This window comes from Rhynchophorus ferrugineus, unplaced genomic scaffold (genome assembly GCF_030347505.1).
Source record: "Rhynchophorus ferrugineus isolate W39M unplaced genomic scaffold, kcgeb_rfMv2 rfM3, whole genome shotgun sequence".
Lineage (NCBI taxonomy): Eukaryota > Metazoa > Arthropoda > Insecta > Coleoptera > Curculionidae > Rhynchophorus > Rhynchophorus ferrugineus.
The window spans coordinates 22,460,907-22,484,811 of record NW_027472582.1 but is presented as its reverse complement, the minus strand read 5'-3'; the positions used below and the strand labels follow the sequence as shown (position 1 = coordinate 22,484,811).

General features: G+C 32.0%; 2 protein-coding genes and 1 long non-coding RNA gene across 6 annotated transcripts in view; 1 reads left to right on the top strand and 2 right to left on the bottom strand.

Annotated features, from left to right (window-relative positions):
* Nucleotides 1–170: 170 nt before the first annotated feature.
* Nucleotides 171–863, bottom strand: LOC143192791 (cytochrome c oxidase subunit 5A, mitochondrial). Its single transcript, XM_076398462.1, has one exon. The coding sequence runs from the start codon at nt 770–772 to the stop codon at nt 317–319; it is 456 nt and encodes a 151-aa protein (XP_076254577.1). The 5' UTR covers nt 773–863; the 3' UTR covers nt 171–316.
* A 928-nt stretch (nt 864–1,791) lies between these two features.
* LOC143192789 (uncharacterized) lies at nt 1,792–4,771 on the top strand. 2 transcript variants are annotated; one of them, XR_013004881.1, is made up of 5 exons: nt 1,792–1,834; nt 2,882–3,680; nt 3,750–4,196; nt 4,350–4,500; nt 4,560–4,771. It is a non-coding gene; the product is annotated as an uncharacterized LOC143192789 (long non-coding RNA). The 2 variants fall into 2 exon arrangements; XR_013004880.1 differs by having other exon boundaries at nt 2,882–4,196.
* The window catches only part of LOC143192787 (anoctamin-4), a 34,700-nt gene continuing 12,761 nt past the window's right edge, over nt 1,967–23,905 (bottom strand). For 2 of the 3 annotated variants that reach the window (XM_076398456.1, XM_076398457.1), the window contains exons 3-23: nt 21,020–21,190; nt 19,630–19,764; nt 18,834–19,010; nt 18,637–18,782; nt 17,598–17,697; nt 17,429–17,536; nt 17,169–17,374; nt 16,591–16,757; nt 16,432–16,527; nt 13,837–13,958; nt 13,618–13,782; nt 13,392–13,535; nt 10,257–10,426; nt 8,760–8,899; nt 5,429–5,634; nt 5,265–5,370; nt 5,107–5,184; nt 4,947–5,044; nt 2,475–2,534; nt 2,210–2,357; nt 1,967–2,155 (exon numbers count right to left, since the gene is read on the bottom strand). In XM_076398456.1, coding sequence (XP_076254571.1) covers nt 2,040–2,155; nt 2,210–2,357; nt 2,475–2,534; nt 4,947–5,044; nt 5,107–5,184; nt 5,265–5,370; nt 5,429–5,634; nt 8,760–8,899; nt 10,257–10,426; nt 13,392–13,535; nt 13,618–13,782; nt 13,837–13,958; nt 16,432–16,527; nt 16,591–16,757; nt 17,169–17,374; nt 17,429–17,536; nt 17,598–17,697; nt 18,637–18,782; nt 18,834–19,010; nt 19,630–19,764; nt 21,020–21,190 — 2,859 coding nt within the window. In that variant the 3' untranslated portion in view covers nt 1,967–2,039. The other variant, XM_076398458.1, reaches the window with a different exon arrangement.

The following is a 23,905-nucleotide window of genomic DNA, read 5'->3' as shown; positions in this document are numbered from 1 at the left end:
TGTATTTTAGGACAGTCAAAATAATTTTTGCTTGATATGAATTATAATTTGTATGAATACTTCTCTCAAAATAACTTTGCTAAATAAAAGTGTAGATTGATAAACTAAACTTTTTAACCACAAAATATAATTACTAATGTGAATATTTACACTAGGATATTAATAAAACATTTCTTTAAGTTAATGGTATTTAATAAAGTCTACAATATAACATTTACTTAGGAAATGTATACCGATGACTATAAATTATAATATTAATTAAGTAAACTACAGATACAACATTAAAGTTACTGGTTTTATTGTATTTTATAATTACTTAAAGGTCATACACTGATTGGGTGTACAATTCAGGTTTGTCAAGGCCTAGTTCTTCTGGTGTGTTGATTCCTAATTCAGCTAATGTTGGTCTCAGTTCCTGAATAACCCATGGGTAGATCTCGGTCTTGTTACCACATTTATCTTTAAGAGCTTCTAAAACTCTAACAGCCAAGGCAAAGTCGTTGATTCTCCTGCAGGCTCTCAGTACAGCAGCAAGAATCTTGGGTTCGGGCACTAAATCATGCCCCCATAAGTCGGTGATTCCTCTACGAACATCCCAGCCATCGAGATCTTTTTGGTTGAAGAAATTTTCGTATCTTTGATCGAACTGTTCATCAGTTTCAGTAGAGCCGTGGGCAAAAAGTTTTTGGCTGGTTGCGATGTTCCTTACCAATGCTGGTTGTAAATTTGCCCTTACAAGGCTTTGAGCACGAACTACAGTATTACGAAACATTTTCAATTGGATCTACAATTTTCGTTCGACAAACCTTTTTATCTTGTGGTATTATGTAAAGATGACTTAACCTGAGTTTTCTTTGTGCGCGATCTATTAACTCACTCAACTGTCACCTATTGTAGAAAACTGTAAAGGAACAGCTCCTTGGTACTAGCGCATACACCAATTCTTGCTTTTTTCGATATTGATATCAATTTATGAAATTACCATTTTAATGTATACAAAGAGTAGCTCTCTTATTATATATTTAACTACTCTTTGATTTTAATGTTTAATTTTTATAATACCAACGGTACAGCCCTTTTTATTTATTTTTTATATCAAACTATTTTGTTCATCTGTTTTTTTTTGTATTTCTTCTTTCTATATTTGAATTTCAGAATTTTAATTATATGTTATTTTATAAGATATTATTAAAATGTCCGTGATCATTAATTGTCATAAACTAGGAACATACATAACAAAGAAAAAAGAAAATTATAAAAATAAACAAAAAAAGAAGAAATCGTTGTACTGCTTTTTTTTTTGGCCTGGAACCGGGTAGGGGAATCCTGTTACGGATACCTGGTCGGGAAGACCCGCATGAATAAGCGAGTTGGACTGGTTATGTGGAGGCTGCCTCTGGGCTACCCACTAAACCCCACCCTATCAGCTGATCCAATGACCCTAACTGATACTTCTTACTGTTAGTAAGGAGGGTGCCCGTAACCGGTAACACCGTTAAGAGGCACAAGGGCCAGGCAAGGACGTGGCGTCGTTATCACACCACGCAGCTTGCGGTACATGAGTTAATCGCTCGCCGGAGAAGGTCGAGACAATTAGGAGCACAACGGGGTAGTGTCGGCTATGATAGAATAAGGCTACGAAGAGCCGAATGAGTTATTGGCCTGAAATATCGGCCAGCTCGGTAATACATCTAACGTTGTACTGCTATAATTCTAATAATAAATAGGACAATGGAGGCATTGTCGCATTTACAAGAATTATACATTTCTGTTATACCTTGGTTATAATTAACTAGGCAAATAAAGCTTTAATTTCGAACACCAGATATTTCGTGTAAGTATTAAAATTATTACAAAAATATTCTCACATTTTTGTAATCTATTGTATGTGTACATAATTGGATATATCATTAATTTCAAATTTGATACACTACTTTTTAATTGGATATAAAATAAGAATAGGTGCTTTAAATATGTCAAATAGTTTAATGATTATCAGAAATAAATCACTTAATATTATAATAAATATATTTAAGATATTATGAGCACTCCCAGACCGTTGATGTTGGGGTTTTCTTTCGGCTTATAACTTCTACGTGGGCGTCCAGGCCGTCAGAAAGTCTGCTGAGTCTACGGGCCCAAGAACCTCTAATTCCTAAAATTGTATATTTTAGCAATAATTTTGCTTTATGAATATTTGCAAATATACCAATTTTACTTTCATTGTTTCTGTATGAATTGTCATGTTCCCTTATTGTATTCAGAACGTCGTCATAATCATACTCTGTTTTCTTAAGACCATGTTCATATTTAGCCTCTTTCGCCAGAAGAGCTTCCCTTTGCATTTGAGTTCTTAGCTATATTATAAAATTGTTAGTAATAAATGTATCTGTAGGATTAATAGATTAACAGATAAATAACTGGTTCGAGATAAGATGTATAAAATAATTTCGTATGTAAATTAATTTCATTACCTCAGAAGGAACATCAGGTATGACATATTGCATAATTCCCACCAGAGCAAATACAACATGCTGAAAATATAATATAAAATGAAAACCATATCCGAAATAAGATGCTTAAAATCTTGCTTTTAATAACTATTTGTACTGATTAACACTGATAGAAGAATTGAATATAAATAAAAAAATATTTTAAAATTAAAAAAAGGCTAAAATTGGGAAATACTCTAGTTCGTTCAATAAACAGTGAACGCATGTCATCTAAATATATGACGTCGCAATGTTGTCGCATTAACTCTGGGTTTTAGTTCATTTTGGCTTTAATGTATTATACCATTATAACACATTTAACGATACATTTCAATAAATTTAACTACAGTTAATTATACAGCCATAATGACACCATCTATGAATTTTAGGCGTGATTTTTAGACTTCGACATTTTCAATGAATGTAATCACAAATATTAAGAAGCAATTTGAAATTTATCAAAACAAGCACAGCGCCGAAGTAACGTTTGTGGTTTTACCTCTAATTATTATCACTAATGTTTTGAAGAATTTTGCAGACATTTGACAATCGGGCCAATTTTATAGGCTGATTGGTTACATGGTCGGATGTATATATTATAACTCTTTTTAACTAGTATAAAATGAGGAAATATCGTGTCCGATTTACAACCTGCACACTGTCATTTGGAATAGGATATGATCGGCAAACGTTGTTTTGGTGTTTTGCTTGTTTTGATAAATTTTAGATCGAAGCTTAATATGTCATATTATTCTAAAGGCCGAAAAGCAAAGATAGGATCAGAAATTGATTGCACCTCTAATCAGTTATTTCGAACAGGAACGAGATAATGCCTCCCCCACTTTGTGACAGTAAATTAAAAATAGAGAGGCAAGTATTGATGATATTAAATATTATAAGTTGCTGCAGTTTTATTGAAAATGATTTTAGTGAGTTGATGCTGCGCTGTATATTAGTGTGGACACTGTGATTAAAATCTAAATGAAAAATGTTATGTTAGATTCACCGTCCACATACGAAGTGGATGACAAATAAAGACCATCTTGATATTAGCTCTGTTCGAGATCAAATATATGAAATGTATAAAAATAGTACACAACAATTTTTTCGATATAAACATAATTTAATAAAATTGTTAGTCTGGAACGTATACATTAAAAACTTAGTAATATGAAGCTTTTTGGGGATGTAAGTCAACCTTTCATAGACTGTTAGGGGACATAGGATTTAAATTGAGTAAATATAACTTTCGAATAGGTCTGATGGAACTTCCAGACAGTTTTTTTTAATAAGCCCGAAAAAAGATATACAGTAGACCAGATGGATGAACAATATGGTCACATAGTATTACAACTTCCTCCCTATCACAGTATACTCAATCCAATAGAGTTGAAAAGGGGGGTAGCAAAGACTTATTTTAATAAACATGCTGGTCGAGAGGGATATTCCATCAAGAACTGAAAGCATAGTCGACGATAACATCTTTGGTTTGGATAAGCTTGATAAGACATACAGTGGAAGTAATTGATCAATGGAGGAATCATGAACATGTTTTAGACAGATTGGAAATTAACAGTTTAGTGATTGATTTGGATAGTGACTCGGAAAATGAACATGACTAAAGGAAAGTTTTAGGATATGTGATAATGCTGTGCAATGTTGGAAACTCCTGAGACCGGATGATGAGAGTAGAAACAACTAAAGGTATGCACATAATTAATAAAATATAACCGTAGAAAATGGTATTGAAGGGCGTGAAAGATTTCTGTGCATAGATATGATTGTAATTGTTTAGAATTATATATGAGCATTAGACTAGAATGTATGAGGAGGGGATGAATACTAACTGTTTTGTAGATATGTTTAATGCATTAGGGAGAATTCAGTGATTAATTTCATCAAGAATGGGGTACATAGGTAGTAACAGAAGAAATAAAAAATACAGTGATATCAAAATTATTTCACAAGGAAACAAACCAGCGAAGGAAACAAGAATTAACGTAAAAAGGTAAGTATACTCTCTAATAAAGGTAATATACATTACTAGGATATATAATTATTAATTAGGTAGTTTAGGCCTTCGGGGGAATACCACGGCATAAAAAAGTACCTAAAACTCTACCCTTCATGGATGGTGTGGAAAAGAGTGTAATGTAAGTATAATAAAACAACTCTAACCTATAAACTGTTATGGCTGCATAATTAACTGTAGTTTAAATTAGTCGATAATATATGCAATAGATGTACTATAATGTTTAAATAAATTATATTTGACAACATTTTTTGTTTCATTTTGTTATTTGTCAAAGACAAAATAAACTAAAACTCAGAGTTGATGCCGCAACATTGCAACGTTTCGATGTCATAAATTGAGATAACTTATGTTCACTGCTTCTAACTAAATAACATTAAATAGGTTGATTTTAAGTAATATAAGGTAGATATTGAGATTACCTCAAATATTACGACGAATGCTAATCTTGCTGCAAATACATGCCAGTATTGCGGACTTAAACCATATGGGTCTCTTTCGTTGGGTCCATTTCGATAACCTATTGATAATATTTATTACATTTAAGTATTGCCCGTAATGATGATCAATTGAAGAATTTACCTCTATATTGGCAACTTTCTGGCGTTATTTCGTTATCATCGGCACCCATATTTTCATGGTAATCTGAAGTATTGAATACTGACAAATATAATAAAATTAGTAACATAAATAATATTCATACAGTTTTATTGAATGTTATACATTGCAATAATGATTACCTGATAATGATGAGTCAATATATCCTACTAAGTCTTCTGTCGGTGAGTATTTGTATTTATATACCATTCTTGGGATAAAATCGCTTGTGTAAGCTATTACGAATGCCTAAATCAGTTAGTAAATTGTTGTTTGGGTCATTTTATCATTACTAAAAAATACGTACATTCGATACTACTGCAGCGTAGGTTATGGCTCTGAGTATACCATACCATGCTCCTATATCTTCAACTCGTTCTGCTAGAGGTCGTCTAGCTTGTGTTACCATTTTGTAAGCGTCCAGACGTATTTCAGCTATATTATTTAATAAGGCACATAGTGGAGCTAATGGAAAGGCGGCAACGAAAAGAGTCACAAAACCATATTGGAGAACTTAAAAACAGAATTTCTCTATTACTTTGGAAAATAAATAAATGTGTTTTTTTTATAACAGTTATTTCTAGACTTTACATCTGAGTGTTTCTTAAATGTTTTTAAATGTTGTTTAACACTTATTTGAATTTCTCTAGAATTGTTACTAGGCATTTATATAATCATTACTACTCTTGTAACGTCGGTATCTGAAAGAGTGTTTTGGTTTGTCACTCTCTATCTTTCTGTTCAAAATTGTTTATATTAGTTCAGTAACTTAAATAAGTTGCGTAACAAGCCAATTGAAAAGACCCCGGTCTAACATAGTAAAACACATTTTTTTGGCAAAATTGTTTTTTTTATTCAACATAATTCCCTTCAAGGGTGACACACTGATTATAGCGACCCTCCAACTTTTCAATACCATTTTTGTAGTACGATATGTACCTTGCTTTAAAATAGGCTTCAGTTTCGACGAGCATTTCTTCCCAACGAGATGATTTGAGATCTGAGAACAGGAAATAGTCGCTGGGGGCCAGATCAGGAGAATACCAGAGTGGATGAGAAAGCAATGCGAAGCCCAATTCATGGATTTTTGCCATCGTTTTCACTGACTTGTGACACGGCGCATTTTTTTGATGAAGCAGCACACAACGGTTCAATAACGCTATGTAATAGTGGCTGATGATAGTCCTTCCTTTTTCAAGGTAGATTGCCAGCCGACTGTTGCGTTTTCCCACGCTTTGGAGCGGGTTCATCGGGTGAAGTCCACTCGGATGACTGTCGATTGGACTTCGGAGTGAAATGATGGAGCCATGTTTCATCTGTTGTCACATATGGATGTAAACACTCGGGTTTATTACGATTGATCATCTTCAAATACTGCTCCGAATCATCAATTCGTCGTTGTTTTTGGTCAAAAGTGAGCTCGCGTGGCACCCACTTTGCAGTGACCTTTCTCATACCCAAATATTCGTGAATTATATGATGTACACGTTCAGTTGATAAGTTTAGAGTGTCTGGTATTTCATTCAATTTCAATTTACGGTCATTCAAAATCATTTTGTGCATTTTTAAAATGTTTTCGTCGGTAACAACCTCTTTTGGGCGTCCACTGCCTTCACCGTCTTCGGAGCTCATTTCACCATGTTTGAACTTAGCATACCAATCCTTGATCGTTGGTTTTCCTGGAGCAGTGTCCGGAAACTCGGCATCAAGTCAAGTTTTTGCTTCAACTGGATTTGTTCCCTTCTAAAAGCAATATTTTATCAACACGCGAAATTCCTTTTTATCAATATTTCCACAATAACAAAAGTTGCTAGACTCAAAATGCTATAATTCACAAACTAATGATCCGACAGCTGTCAAATTTATACATGCATCTTTTGAGGGTTAGGCCTAACTAAAAAACATATGGATTTAATTCTAGTAGCCGCATCTATGTGTCAGGCCGGGGACTTTTTAATTGACTTGTTAGATATTCATTTCTGTCAAATTCAGTTCGTAATTAAATTTTCTTTCTTAAATTTAATCTTTAAATACGTAATGCTCATAGGTGTAAATTATTATATTTATAGTTATTTTATTATCTGCCTGGGTATATGGCTTAGTTCTACTCGAGATCATGTAATTTATAAGTAATCTGAGAAAGAAATGTCTTTATCTTAACTTCATAATTTGAACCGGCACTTTTTAAATATAGTTTGTAAGTTACTGTTGCATGTGATATGGACATCCGATATATGAAGATGGCAAAATCGTTAGTTTTCCTGCATTTCTCTCTGTTATTTATTAGTGAAAAAATTGTCGAATCATCATGCCGTCAATTATAGCTGTACTTCGTCGCTAAGTATCAGAACTAATCTTTGTCTGTTTAATTTGTTCGTTGATGTTCATTACAAAGCACTGCATAACTACAAACTTTTTATAATCATTCATTTTATAGATTAGGTGGTCATTAAAAATATAGTAGACAGATTTGTTAATAGTGGTTGTAAGTTACTCATGAAGACGGTAAAATCAGCAGATTTTCTACCATAGTTACTTAGAAATTTTTCGATTCTTGCATTTCTTTTTATTGTTTAATAGTGAAACATTTGACTGTTTTTAAATTCAAGTAGTATATAGAAATTATTCAATCCTGAATAAATCTTGTCATATCATCATGTCATTAATTTTTACTGTACTTTTTGTTTATTTTTATACAACTATTTTATGTGTGTTTGGTTTGTTCGCTGATGTTCATTACAAAGTACTGCATTAAATGTAACCACGAACTTGTGTGTAATACATTAACGAATTGTTTACTCAATTGAAGGTGATTTAAATAATAAACTTTTTATTAAAAGAAGTGATTAATACATATACATATATTTATAAGATGTTAACTAATATTTCAACAGTGATAAGTATTTTTATCATATCTGTATATGATACCTTTTTTCTTTTCTTGGTTGGTTGAAAAATAAAAAATACGCGGACTGAACATCTAAGTTCAGGGTTTATATTCGTGGTAACATATTCGAATAAAGAGCATTTTCGTCGGCGTTGTAATAATTTGTTCTATTCTTAAGTCTATCTCGTTAATTGTTTTCATCAATTTGTCTTTGAACTGTTGTATTAATTCTGGTTGTGCTGATTTCTGAACAGATATAGACAAAAATAGAATTCCATATCTATCTTGAAATATTCAGTCTTTCATTTTCTTTGCATTTGCATTGTTCTTCTGTTCCACTCCCGCACCGAGTGCATCATTGTCTATGATTTTTGTTTTGTTACTGAATTTTAAACACGTTCTATTATAGAATATATTCGTAAAAATGCTGGAAGTGTGCAATGTACTAGCTAAAAAAATTAAATGTACTTAAACCCTCACATGAACTAGTGTGCCTCGGCATTTTATCACAGTTTGCAGAATTTTCAAAATATATCGGGATTACCCCACTAAATCACCAAGAATTGTCTACTGTCTACAATGAGCGATGATATTGGTTTACCCCACGTTCTAGATTCCACGGTACTAATTTTACGTTTACAAGACAATGTATTTATAATAGAGTGTTAGGTTAGGGTAATGTTAAGCCCAGAGTTTGAATTGTTGTTGAATATGGTAAAATTCTGTTAATATATTTTTTTCCTATACTCACTCATTTCAAGATATTCGTCAAATAAGGCCAGTCTTCCAGGATCTTGTAAATGGTAATCTTCCTCCCATCTCGTGTGTTTTCTTGTTAAATCTTTGGTATTAGATCTGTGAGATCTATATCGCCACCAATTATAAAATTTGCTGTATATAAAGGATTATTGGGTTAGTGTTTTTATATAAACTTTTATAAAATAGAGTTTATATAAAATTGTTAATAATTTTGTATGATAAAATAAGCATACACTGTTTGGAACTTGGACTACCAAAACTCTTTATAAGTATGTAACTTGGGAGGCTGAGTTGGAAATTGGTTCTAGTTTTCGAAATATTCAGTACATTTATTATTTTACTATTTTTTAGCCATTAACAGCCATTTATCGAATTAAAAGGTATAAATCAGAAATGAACAGATGTTGAACTGAGTCTTTTATATTACTTGGGTTCATACTTGGGTTATCTGTTTCACGCATTAAGATCTAAGAATAATCGCTTATCACGCTTTCGCCCCAAAATCGTCGGTATCGACTTTCGATTTTCGCTATATATTGGTGTAGCTGCTCTCTTTACTTATCGTTCGTGTAGGCCAAGTTTTCTGGGAAGTAATCAAGATTTTAGACTTGTAATTTTGTAGTAAAATTTGAACCATACTTTAAAACCATATCTATGCTGCAGCTTTATCAGGTGTTAAATATTTTGTAAACTTTGCATAATCCGTTAATCAGTTCACTTTGTGAAATTAAATGCTTTTTCTCTATTACGAATCCGCTTTCAATGCTCGCCGATGATGAAGACGCAGTCTTTTTGTGTTTGTACCTGTACAAATTGGCAATGGATCACTCTTGGTACATGGAATTGTCTTCGAACGTCGGTATATTTATACTGTTCTATTTTTTTGCATTTATACCGACGACATTCATCGAGCAAATCTAACAGTCATGTGCATGATTTTTCTGTTTTCGCTATAACGTTGCTACAGAAAATGAGAAGTACAGAAGAACATTTTCACCAAGTAACCACTTGTACAGTTTTGTTTTGTATGCGTTACAACATCATTTCAGTACCTTTGGCCTGTCAGTGTTTACTATAGCAAAACCGGGTTACTGCAAATATGTATTTTTAAAAACACTTTGAATTGACTTTACCAAGTTCCAAATGATGTTTAATACAACGTCATCAGCTTACAGTCGTTATAACAACGCAGTACTGCCACTATGCGTGAACTTGAAAACTGGAGACGATTTTAACACACGGATTGAAGAAGAACAATACATTTTTATGAACTGCATTTGGCGGTATATTCGACGTCATCTATGGCATGCATTGATTGTTCTATAGAAAGTACTTTAGGTAGTGCCTGGAATCCTGTTAGATACATACTCATTATTATTTCATTGATGCTAAATTAAGAATGCGCATGTCTGATAGGTTCGAAATCTATCAAAATAATGCCTGAACGAATTTTATTACTATCTGATCTTAATTGTTTTTTTGTACTTACGGATTGAATATTTCCACGAAATTGTTAAAAATCTGTTTACCAATCATGATTATTGATAGCTGAATGCACAATTCGCTTAGACAGCCAGCTGGATCACAGATATCACCTTTAACTCGAAAAAATTCTGATTTCCTGCTTATTGTGTCGCCAGGATAGTCGAAAAATCGTCCCTAAATTAAAAAAAATCGTGATTTCAGACAAACGTCCATGGAGTTGGAAATTCATAATCATAATAAAAGAGAATAATATTTATCAGTTTTTTTCAATTATGTTTTTTTTTTAAAATTTTATGTTAACTTTTGATGAGTGATATTTTTATTAGTTTTTTGTATATAAAGAATTTTACACCTATAAGAAATTTTACCACCAACTATAAAAATATTAACATAGAAGGGGATCTTAAATGGGTAAACTAGGCGCTATGGTTGCATATGCGTCAGAAACTTTAGACACCGGAGGTATAAAAGGTGGCATTATTAACAGATTCTCTTTGAGTGTGGTCAACACAAATCAATTAAGTAATTTCCAAAGGCTACGGGGTCGTCACAGTGCTAAACCCTCTCATCTGCAGAGAAAGTAAATTGTCTCCGAAGTTTTGCTTTACAAGTTGTCTATTAGATCTGTCATGTTATAAGAGTTTAACACTTGGTACCGGTTTGTCGGACCGGAACTTGTGGAAAAGCTTCAAGTAATGCAAAACTCCTCAGGCAAACTTTGAACGCGCCATGATTTGTTAGAAATACCCAAATTCATCGGGAAATTGACACACCAGAAATAAGACGGTTCATTTACTCTTTATACAAAAAAAATCATGCAACTTCAGCTCTTTCCTTCTAATGATAAGCAAATTATTTTAAAAAAGCAACAAACTGTAACCAACGAGCCAACCATCGTTGACATGATGAAATTGAACAGGGTAGAGAAATTATAAAAATCCCAAAACATGTTAAAGAAAAACAAAAATTAGTAATTCGTTCTTAAAAATTATAACATGGAACGCAAATGGGGTAAATCAGCGGGTCCGGGAATTAGAACTATTTCTGAGAACAAATGATACGGATATAGCTCTCATATCGGATACTCATTATCTAAAAAAAGTACCTTAAAATACGGGGTTATGATACATACTGGACTACTGTGCAGTGTACTCACCCCAGCGAAAGTGTTCGAAGCGGAATAGCTCTAATAATAAAACAAAATATACAGCATTTCCAACAAGACAAGATTAAACAAGAAGAAACACAAGCTACGATAGTTAGCATTGAAAAGAACGGCGCTGAAATAAACATAGGAGCTATATACTGTCCACCAAGATACAAAATAACACAACAACAATACAGAGATTTATTTTTAAAATTAGGCCCAGATTTATTATTGGTGGGAACTTTAATGTTAAACGCACAGCCTGGGGTTCACGATTAATAACACCTGGAAAAGGAAACGAATTACTCGCAGCAATAAATATTACTAATTATAACTATCATTCAGGGCGTGAACCCACTTGCTGGCCCACCGATAGTAATAAAGTGCCAGACCTACTGGATTTTTATATTTTGAAAGGCATCTCATCAAATCAAATACAACTCGAGAGCTTGGGCACACTGGAACTTGTGGAAAAGCACCAGGTAATGCAAAACTTCTCAGGCAAACTCTGAACGCGCCATAGTTTGTCAGAAATACCCAAATTCATCGGCAAACTAACACACCAGAAATGAGACCGTTCATTTACTCCTTATACAAAAAATTTCATGGAACTTCAGCTGTTTCCGAAAATCCCTATATCGGATTCCCTTTTAATGTCTTGTGTTCTGACCTTTGAGAGACCTTTGGTGGCTTAACTTTTCTTGTATTTTAGTTTATAATTTTGAGATATTCTGTAATGTTTATTAATTTTATTTCTTTACGATTGATTTTGCATATTTTACTAAAAAATTATTGCTTGTTAGAACGTTATTACATTAATAAATATTGACTAAATGTTTTTATAGGAAGTAGGGGGAGGCAGGTAAGGTAAATAATATATATAACAAAATAAAGTTGTTCCGTTCCAAGTTGTGAAGGTTCCGATAATTTTTGAGAGGATCCTGCTGTAACCCAGACATTTTAAAACTTTTTAAATTAAGAAAGGTCAACAATGGCAAACTGAAAGGAATCCCTTGTAAGGTGCTATATGAGCAGAAAAGGCTTTGTTGATTGCATTTTACACTGGAGGATTATAGACTACAATTCCCAACTCCAATTTAAGTAGTAAGTCTTTCATTATGCCCCACGTATAACGAATTGAAATACACAGTATGTGTTTATTCACAGGTCGTTTACCAAGTTGAACTAAGTTTCCCTATATCAGAATCACCAGGAGTTCTTTCAAAATTAAAATTTTTAATTAGAACTATGGGTAAGTACAAATACAATATGTCTAAAAATAAAGTAAACTGTGTTAGATTTTAATTAATTGTATTTCTCAATATATTTTGTAGATTTTATTTTGAAGTGTTAATACTTTAGTAAATGTAATTTATTGTATTAAATTTAAGACATTAACAACGTATAATTAGACAATAATTGTTCACAAACTAAATTACATGTTTATTCATATGAGATGTGCGAAAATTGATATTTTTTAAAATCAAAATTAATGTTGGCTGAAGGGGATAGCAGCATAATAAAATATTTCCAGTATATTTCCATTAAAAATTGTATTATCTAATGAAAAATTTTCCATTTTTGTTAAAAATTAATTGTCTGGTCAGTCATTAAGATTCCGACTTTTTTTGATGGTTTTTGATTTTATTTAATATTTTAATATTGTTTTGCCATGTTCGAACAATTTAAGAATTCCTTTCTAATGTCACCAAATATTTAACATCATAAACCTTTCCTTTGTGAACCTTTTGTGAAGCTTCATCGGGTTTCGGCCACAACCGAAAAAGAAAAAGGAAATCTTTCAAACGCCCTCTAGTATTTTACTAAATAAGAACTACGAAAAAATTGTTACTATGACGAATTAATAAATGATGAATTTTATTTATTTATCATTTTAGGTTCAATTATTGGTCGTCGAACGACTAGTATATATAGTAGAGTATAGTATTCTTTTAAGGTAAATTTAAATGTTTGGTATATGTTAATAATTACCTTAAAAAATGCAATATATATTAATGAAGAGTAAAAGTTCATGAATTCGAATAGAAAAATCTTGAATGTGTAGGAATCCTCGTATTCCGTATGGGTCCTGGGATTTTCTAAATTGGTCAAATAAATCGCTAATCTGTGATAACCCTAAAACATGAAAGATGAAGATTTTTTTGCGTTAAAACATATTCCGAACAATATGCCGAATACATATTATTTCGGAACTTACCCTAGTCAGGGACATTATAAATATAAGATTGATAATAGCTGCTGATACCGAAGTTACTATTTTGGCATGGTTTCTAAGAAAAAATCTTTCACTGCCATAGATAATCGTTACTAGTGATAGTCTATAAATAATAGTTCCTAATACTGCACATAAAACTACAAAGAGCTGCAATGGAAAACACATAATATAGATACATTAACGCATAACTTGTTTTCTTACCATAAAGAATACGGCACTGCCAGTGACTACAAATCGAAAAACTTTCGATGATAACGGAAGATAAGGTTCTTTTTCTCTGGTCACTGGATTGGTACGAAATGTTTTAACGCTGGTTTCAAATTCTGAAAACATAATTTAAGGTTATGATTGACATTGATTTTATTTTATTGCCGATTGCGAAGTCATAATGCTGCAGAGAGAATAGATCTTCAGAGGACGATCTTTGCAAAATTTAATTTTTATTAATGTTACTTTTGACAGTGTTAGTTATAGTTGGGATATTTTGGGATTTGGGTAGTTGACATAAAAGGTTATCACTTCTGTATTTTGGAAAGCACATAGCACCAATTAATGATGGGAAGGGAGCAATAATCAGAAATCCATGTTATAACTATATATAAAACTAGTTCTAGTTTTCGAAATATTTAATAAATTCATTATTTTATTATTTTTGGCCATTACCGTCTATTTATTGAATTAAAAAGTATAAATCAGAAATGAACAATTGAATGAAGTTGAATAGATTTTTTTTATAATGCTTGGTATCTATTTTACGCATTAGGGTTCAATACTAATAGCTCATCATGTTTCATCCCAAAATTATTTTTCCGATTTTCGTTATATCTTAATGTAGCTGCTCATTGCACATGTAGCCCAAGCTTTGTCGGAAAATATCAAGATGTCAATGCAGAAAATGTATTTTTAGGGACATTCGAGCTTCAACCTTGTGGTAATTTTACAACAAATTGTCGATGATGTGCTTATGATGCGGTGATTTGTGATTACCGAGAAAGTTGTGCACAAACACTTTGATCGATGCCATGCTGCTGCTTCATCATGCATATCTTGTAAACTTTGCGTCAGCCATTAGTTTTTGAATATCAGGTCCGACCAATATTCCTTCTTTGATTTTTCCGTATAACAGTTTTTCAAACAACTTGGTTTAAGTTCAAGGTATGTTTTGCACTTGTACCTGGACAAATTGGCAATGGATCACAGTGTTATTTTTTGGATTTCGCAATCATTGCTATTGCATATCAATATACAATTATACCAACGACATTCATCGAGCAACAGTAACAGTCATCTATGTACTTTTTCTGTTCTCAATCATAACGTTGACACAGAAAATGAAAATTATACAGTTTCACGTTTCACCACTTGTACAACTCTGTTCTGCATGCGTTACAAAATAATTTCTATTACTATGGATTATCAGTATTTACTACAACACAGTCAAAGTGGTACAACACAGTCAAAGTACACATCTTTTAGTGCATTTGTTATAATTTTTCAATGTCTACTGAGCATATAACATCGACAAACGCATCGAAAACACTTTGTATTGATTTTGCAACATTGTCTATGCATTTTCAACAAATGTTCCTAAGTACAATCACAGTACAAAAACATCTTCCAAATAATATTTGATGCAACGTCGTCAGCTGACCACGACATCGAAAGCTAGAATCAATCTTGGCACACGGAATGAGTTCAGGGTATCAAGGTTTATATTTCTGGTAACACTTTGCAATAAAGATTTTCCATCGGAATTGTAAATTTGTTCTATTCTTAAGTCCATCTCGTTAATTGTTTGTATCAATTGTTCTTTGAATAGTTGTATTAGTTCTGTCCGTGCTGATAATTTCTGAACAGATATAGACAAAAATATAATTCCATATCTATCTTGAAATCTTCAGTCTCTTTCAGTTTTTCCTTTAACAGTTCAGTTCTTTCTTTAAATATTTCGTCGTTAATTGCGACATACCTTTCCCGTTGTTTCAAATCCCATGAACTATCAAACCAACATCGTGTTCATAAAAGGCACCAAAAACGCTTTATATATATTTTTAATATTCTAAAGTCTCCTTCTACCAACGACGGTTCATCTGGACTGGACCTACAGTTTAACGTGGGCTCCGAACCACCGTCCTCGGCATTAAGCCTACCGACCGGTGAGTGACCAACTTCATCTCAGAAGACATCCGGTCTTACCCATCCTGGTTACTCAGGGACTGGGATCATTTTTCTTGTCGGACTTTACACTCTTGCCTAAGGACAATCACAAATGTTAAACAATCACAAAATAAATATACGTCCTGTTTCCTTTACCACGGCGTCAACGAAGCCGGCAACACTTTGAATTGATTTTAAAACATTGTCTCTACATTTTCACACGTTCGGAAGGACTATAACAGCACAAAAATAAGCTCCAAATGATGTTTAATGTTGCGTCGTCAACTGACGGCCATTATAAGAGCGCAGTGCTGCCAATATGCGCAAACTCGAAAACCAGAACCATACACGGATTGAAGATTTCAGGACATCAAATAACGTTAAGAATCGTTCTCATATGTTCGTTATTTTATTGACTGTTAAAAGTAATTGTTCATTCATACTATTTGACAAAACTAATTTCCTGTCATTAAGAGTCGTTATCAAACTAAATGGAACTATCAATAAGTTATTCTTTATATCAACTTTATTGTACATTTATTGTGAAAGAATGTAACGTCTGCAAGTCAGTACAACAGATCACCACTTACAATAGGGAATTTTCTGATTTTTGCCGAAAATATAGGACATTTGGCTAACCTGGTCTAGGATCTTCATCTTGTTCTGTTCCTTGCAAATCCCACTCCCATTGTATCACGTTTTGTTTTCGTCTCCACATTTCCAAAAACACAGTCGCTAAAATGATAAATTATATATAATAATCACATGATTTTGAAATGTGTTTGAAATGTGCATTACCCCATAGGCTCATAAATATAGCGAAAAATACTGTTGCCGGATTGTCAAATAAATAGGTCAGTTTGGCGAATTTACAACTGTCCACTAATTTGGTATAGCTACAAGCTTTATCGCACAAAGGACACAACGTTATATTTCCTGGACCACTTGGATCACATATTTCTTTTCTACAATTTACATTATGATAACATTATTATACTATAAAACAAATATAAAATTAAATTAACCTAATAATGGAAAAATTATTGTATTGTAAAAAAGACTTGTTTCTATTGTTTGATTCATATCATGGGTTACTTACAATTAATGTTTGTCACTTAGCACCATTAAAAGAAACTGAACATATTTTTGTGCATTGCTTCAAGAATTAACTGGTGCTGAAAAAATACGTGCAAATGAAAATCACAAGCTCCGTTTACATTTATTACTGAAATTATTTTATTATAAATTTATATTCAAGGAATGATTCGTTTTTTTCCTTCCGTTATTAAACATATAAAATAAATATAAACAGAGAAAAGGAAAACAAAAAAAAAATGCTAACATATATGTACGATAATTTAAATTAAATAACTAACGTAGCAGTATTATCCTTTCCATCCATAGTAAAGACTCCATATAAAAAACAAAGAGTTCCAACAATCGCTGGCGATATTAACATTTTTGTGTAAAATCCTAACCAGCAAAAATACAAAGCGATTTTGTCGCCGAAATATTTTCTAACGAGATTCAGCGGTTGACGTTTCCACATTTTTGAAAATCTAGCCCATTCTATATAAAGTAACTGTAATATTTTTTATATGAAGCAAGAATAAAACATTTGCAATTTTTGTTATACCCTTCTGTCTAACAATCTCCCATCGGCTTCTCCTCTATCCCATCTGCCCTCGTGTAATGGAAAACAAGCGATGAACGTATTGTTATTTAATAGTCTTCTTATTCCCACCTATTGTTTTTTAAAAAATTGTTTTATCAAGTATTTTCCGAGATGTTTTAAATTATCTTACCTTGTCTGTGTCATCAAACTTAGCTCTTAGTAGTATTTGCATGACTATTAAGCTTCTTTGAGCGCTTGAGTAACTTGTAGCTCTGTCTTTTACAACAAATCTAAAATATGATAAGTTAAACATGTTTGTAGATGTTACGTTGAAAATGTTAGAGATTATGAAGATAAGTATGTTAGGAGAATTGTGGAAAGTATTTTATTCAAAGTATGTGCCACCTATGTGTTAGGCCCTGAACTTTTCAGGCCATGTGTTATTTTCAGAAAAAAATAATAAGAATATTCTTTTTTGTTTGTAATTATACAGGAAATGAGGCAAATTGAGATTATGAATATATGTTATATAATGGAAGTACTTGTATTAAGACTGAATGGTATAATGGTTGAGATATATGAAAATAGACGTGATCGAAATAGCTGTTTGGTTTGCTTTGTAATAGATAAAAATCCTCAGTGTCGTTTTGTAAAAATAAAATATTATTAAAATTCAAATACATACCGTACATGTTTATAGTATTGAAAGTACATGGATGTAACAAAGTACTTTTGACTACAGAGGTAGCGTGGAAAAATTAAATACAAAGGAAATACATTAATAATGCGTGAATATACACGATTGAACATATCGATTCTGTTAGTTTAAAATGTAAAGGTACCTACCATATTTTTGTTTTGTTGATTTTGTTTTACTTCTTTCATTTTCATAAGTGTTTTAACAACTTTTTATAATTTAGTGAAGAATTTATTTAGAGACTTTTATTAGTAAATTTAAGCAGGCAAAACATTGACACAAGTTTGATTTTATTTTGGTTAAGCTTTTTAACTTTTATTTCCACTGATTGTCCTAACATCGCATTTTGATGAATTGCTTTCCAAAGAGAAGTAGCTTATTTAATAACATAAACACTTATTGGCCTATGCACAATTAAAACAGCATACCTAATCAAACAAAATGGAAATGCTATTCATTTTATTTCAGTGCGCATGTGCTTAACTAGCTCAAGTACTACATATTGTTTGTTTCCCTGTGATTTCTTACTTACTGTTCCTCCCTATCACCTCCTTCTGTAGCATCATAGAACGAAGGTTCCCTTGGAATTAAATCTTCATTATACTCGTATATTTCACGCCATTTCTTCTGCCACTTCTGCCATATTGATAATCCTTTGGTTTGATCTTTCTTATCATCCTGGAATATGCGTTGTATCTTTATTGTTTTAGTTCACTAATTAAGTCTTACCCAAGCTTTAACTGAAATTGTGATGAAACGTTTTACAGGTAGTTTCATACCCATCAAGGCAGCGTACCGAGTTTTGGTTTTCCATGGCAGATGGATTTTTAAGAACCATGTTTTACCATCAAAAGATAGATCTTTGTGCTCTAGTTCTAATTCTAATCCTTCTTTAACTAGATTTTCCTAAAATATAATGGAAATAATGTGGATATTGTTTATAATTTTTTAAAATTATATAATCTTCTTAAAAATGGAGGTGCTGGTGAGCCAGATCAGGTTTCGTCGATTGAAATAAGATTCGCGTGTGTTGGTAACACTGGGTTTTTATAACGGCTGTCAATTGATGACACTGTATTAAACTTCATTGGGAACTTGTTTTTGTTTTTGTGTTGTGATTGTGCTTCGGAACGTTGAAAATACAGACAAAATATTGTAAAGTCGATTCAAAGTTTGTTTTTGTTAGGTTTGTGGGTGCTATTTTCTGGGTAAATTTGGAAACATCATGACAAATGTACACCTAATTGCGTATATATGTACTTTGGCTTTGCTGTAGTAAACACTGATAAGCCAAAGGTATAGAACTTGTTTGATTTATACTTTTTAAGTCAATAAGTGGTCGTTAATGATCAAAAATAATAAAATAGTGAATGTATGCGGATTAGTTAGCCCCACAGTTTAGTTTAAAAAAATCGCATTAAACTGAGAATAGAACCAAAATGCCCTAAACATCCGAAAGAACAAAGAAAGACGAGGTTTTTTTGTACTTTAACTAATATTAATGTTTTATTTAGATTTATTTTACCTGAAATATTTTCCGATTATCTCTTCTTCTTGCCTCGGCTTCGGTCATCACACCTAATTCTTCTTCCTCATATACAAGCACCATGTCGATTTTTCTACGTCCATCACGGAAGTATAAACTATCAGGATCTAAATTCTAACAGTAAAACTAGTTATTTGATATAACATTACATTATCACTTTTAAGTTTGTTTTGCTTAATATACGTGTTTAAAACACGGTTGTTTTTGGTTCGATATATTTATACAGAAGTCTAATCCTATTGAGTCAACGTTTTAGAATCCAAATATTAATCTGTCCCTTAGATAAATTAAGAACCTTAGATTGTGAATCTCGTCTGAAATTGTAATGAGATGGTAAATATTAGGTATTTGCATACATTTTAATGATTTTTTCACCTTAAAAAGGCATTTATTGAAAACAATTGGTATGATCTTTATTATCTTTATTCGGTAAAGCAGGTTGTAATAAATTACTTCTTGCTGATTCCATCATATCGCTTTGGGGTCGATGTGGATAACTATGAATGGACTAACCCATGAATATTTACGTTTGGTTTGGTCTATCATAGTAAATTATGTTTTTTCGCCAGTTCTTTTTCCTTCAATAAGTCTGACAATTAATTGCCTTCCAATAATTGGAATTAGACGGAGCAAGTTTCTAAAAGTGTTTGATAGGCTCCAACAAGAGATTTCATTAAATCAACAACTTAAGCGATGAATGTCGAATCTGCAATTTTGAGTATCCCATGGTTAGCATCTATATACATTGAATAATTCAGTATTACTGAATGGAAAATTGTAATTGTGATTTTATGCAGAGAAATGTTAGAACCACTGAATTTAACAGTTATGTTAGGTTGTTTAACAATTTAACAACATTAATGCATTTTGATTGATAGATATCGCTTTTCAAAATATATGCATACACCTAAGCCGCAACCATTTAACAGAAAAAAATCTTGATTATTGATGATATTATTGATTGCGTTCTCATTATTAAAGCAATAAGCATTTTACGATATTTGTAGGGATAATTGTTGTGTCATTGGTGCGGTATTAGAAACGTTAAGTGAAATTTCTGGTTAATAATTGAATAAGAGATATATGTAGAATACAAAGAAATTCAATAAATTAAGTTGGAAATATTATTTGACAGGAATTATTTTAGAAGAGAAGTACGGTAGAAAGATGGTGTACCCAGAATACCATTAAAGATAGATTGTAGATTAACCATGTATTGATAAAAATGGAATCGGATAATTGGTAGTACCCAGTGACTTGTGAAAAAACATATATATTGATGAATACTATTTTAATACTCTTTTAATTTTTCGATTACATTCGATTATTTAATTATATAATCATTTGACTTCTTCTGCTTACAACTTACTTGAGATTTTTCAGGTATCGGTGTGGGCGGTGGTAATTCAGTTGGCAATGGTTCTTCCATGGTGTCTTGAACTAAAGATGGCAGTGGTGTACCTGGAAGTGTTGTGCTAGTGTCGTCATTAAGTTGAGGCCCAAAGGCATCTTTTATGGACAAGAAACTGGTTAAGGTTGGCTAAAATAAAAACTTATTTTATCTATTTCTTTAATTAACTATTATTTAATTTAGTGACTAAATTAGTTATTATGTAATTTCTTATTTAAACTATTATTATTTTAATACACGAGCCAGAGCGAAATCCCTACATATAAATACATTTTATATTGAAATTATAAAAAATAATTTATAATATAATAGACTGTTCAATAAGTTCTGTGGATAATCTGTTCGTTAACAGTATTTTAAAAACTTTTCAATTTCAATCTTTCATAAGGCTCCGAAATGGGTTCATGCTTAAAAATATTTTAGATCAATTGCATCAAGAGACCAACAAATATCGCTAAAATTAGTAACTGACTGTAAAATTAGATCTGACTCTTTCGAATGCTTATATCGTCAATTCTTCTATATGGCTCTGAGAATTGGACATTGTTCTAAACAGTTCTAAAACAGTGAATGAAATCCTCATAGACTTCTGTGGCGAAAGCTAACATTGTCCGAGGCTAGAACAGTTGAATATAGGTTTAACGAATGTTCCGGCGCCACCAACTAGACTTTTCGCTTAAGCGCCAACTATGGATTGAAGACGATAACGAAAATAAATGAATTAAAGTACCAATGTTAATATCTATCTATTCATCAAATTTAGCTCACTTTGGCTTCTCTTCACATCTCAGAATGAAATGAAAATATGCGTTAAATAACCGGTTTTGGCAGAAAAAGGGTATTAAACGAAAGTGAGAAGAATTTTTATACGTTTTTCAGAAGCACATTACATGTCGGCCTTCATGTGATGGTAGCTATACCGTTCATTGTCACTAAATTTAACGTTTTGTACTGTGACGTGAAGTGTTGATTGAATGAACGGAAATATCTTAATCTATGTATCTTTACGCTATTCATTTTTAAATATATTATACAAACTAGTTTAAATCAAACAGTAGGTAATAGAAAGATAAGAATAATATGTCTTCATAACATTAAAATGATGACATCATGTTGGCATGTTAATAAAAGATGCTGAAGGAAGAACATGAAGTACACGCTACCTCATTGACACACAAAGACATCAATGGGCAACACGGTATCTGGGTTTAGGATATAATTTTACCAGATTCATTAATATTAAGACGTAATTAGACAAAACTATTGAAATATTAATAAAAATATTAAAATAGGCAAATTTTTTGAAAGATTTTACTGTCATTAAGTACATCATCTATAAAAATTGAAATATATATGTAATAGCCTAATGTAATTTTACTGAAATGTAAAATAAAAATATATTTCACATTTGTTATTATTTAGTCCTAAATTTGGTGCTCGAAAACTTATTTTTGTTTTATTTACATTGTTAACAATGTCAAGAAGACGACCTCACTTAGGTCGTCGAAGTCAATTAAATCTGCGACGAGTTGATGACCTGTGAGAGTCAGAAAATGATAGTAGTTGTATTGGTATGCCATAATTGCAATCGAGAGTAACTGTGAAGTGAACAGACCTAGAATGCAATGAATTCATTCACATTAAGCACCACCACAGCGAGCATGAGACGATGAAATTGGGTAATTCTGCAGACGCAATGCTTCTGTTATTCAAGAACAAGCAGTAATCCAATATGATCTGGCAATATATTATATTACTGTTACAAATTAATTTATCACTTATTAGGAACTTTGTTACCAGATGCAGATTATCGATTCTTACAAATTTATTTTATGGGCATTTCGGATACGGAAATTGATAGGTGTTGTGTCCCCAATGCAACAGTACAGCGAACAATTGTTTAAGAACTACAAACGTTTCTTTATCATAACAATGGCTTAGTCAAAATGTTCAAAATTGTATTGAATCGGATTCCATCTGACACCCATAATATCATCAGACGAGACAAAACATCTGTCGGTGAACATGTGAGGAAGTTTAATTCACCGACCAGTTCACAGGGTCATCTAGACGTTTATACATTAATGCCTAAGATTATAAATAACCAATGAAAGCAAAGACAATTATTCACTTAAAATTCTGCAGTATTATCTGAAGGGAAAATATTAATACGATAATAATTTGAATTATTTGTACTGTGTTATACTAGGTTGTTTAATAACGTCAAAGAGCAAATTTATTTCACAACGCTAGAACCAAAAAAATTAATATTTAATTTTTCATAGGAATATAAGCAATATTTAATTTAATTCATATATTTTAAAAACACAGAAGAATGTTCCCACTGGGTGCAGCATTCTCTAAAAAATAGAATAAAAACACATTTAAGGACTTTTTTAATTGTTTTATCCCTATGGGTATGTCTGCAGCATCAGTTTCACAAGGATATTTGTTCATAGATTACCTATAAACTAGTGGAAAGCAAGCTCACTGTATCATTGCGACCTTTTGGACTAATTAAATGCAAGCATTGGTTAAAAAAGAGTCACAGCTCAAAAACTGTGGCTAAAATCTTTGATGATTTAAAGTACTATTCCTTTCAATACCCAGCTTATCCGCCAGATCTAGCTCTCTCTGGCTTCTTGATCTTCTCACACCTCAAAGGGTATTTTTGTGGAGAACTATTTTCATCAAATCAAATAGATTGTTAGTAATAGAAAATAATTAATATATATGAGTTATTTTTACGCTATTGGTTTGTTTAAATTTATCGATTATTTAATTTGAATTGTTGATTTCCGTTGCTATAGTATATATTTAGAATAAATATGTCGAACAAGGCCA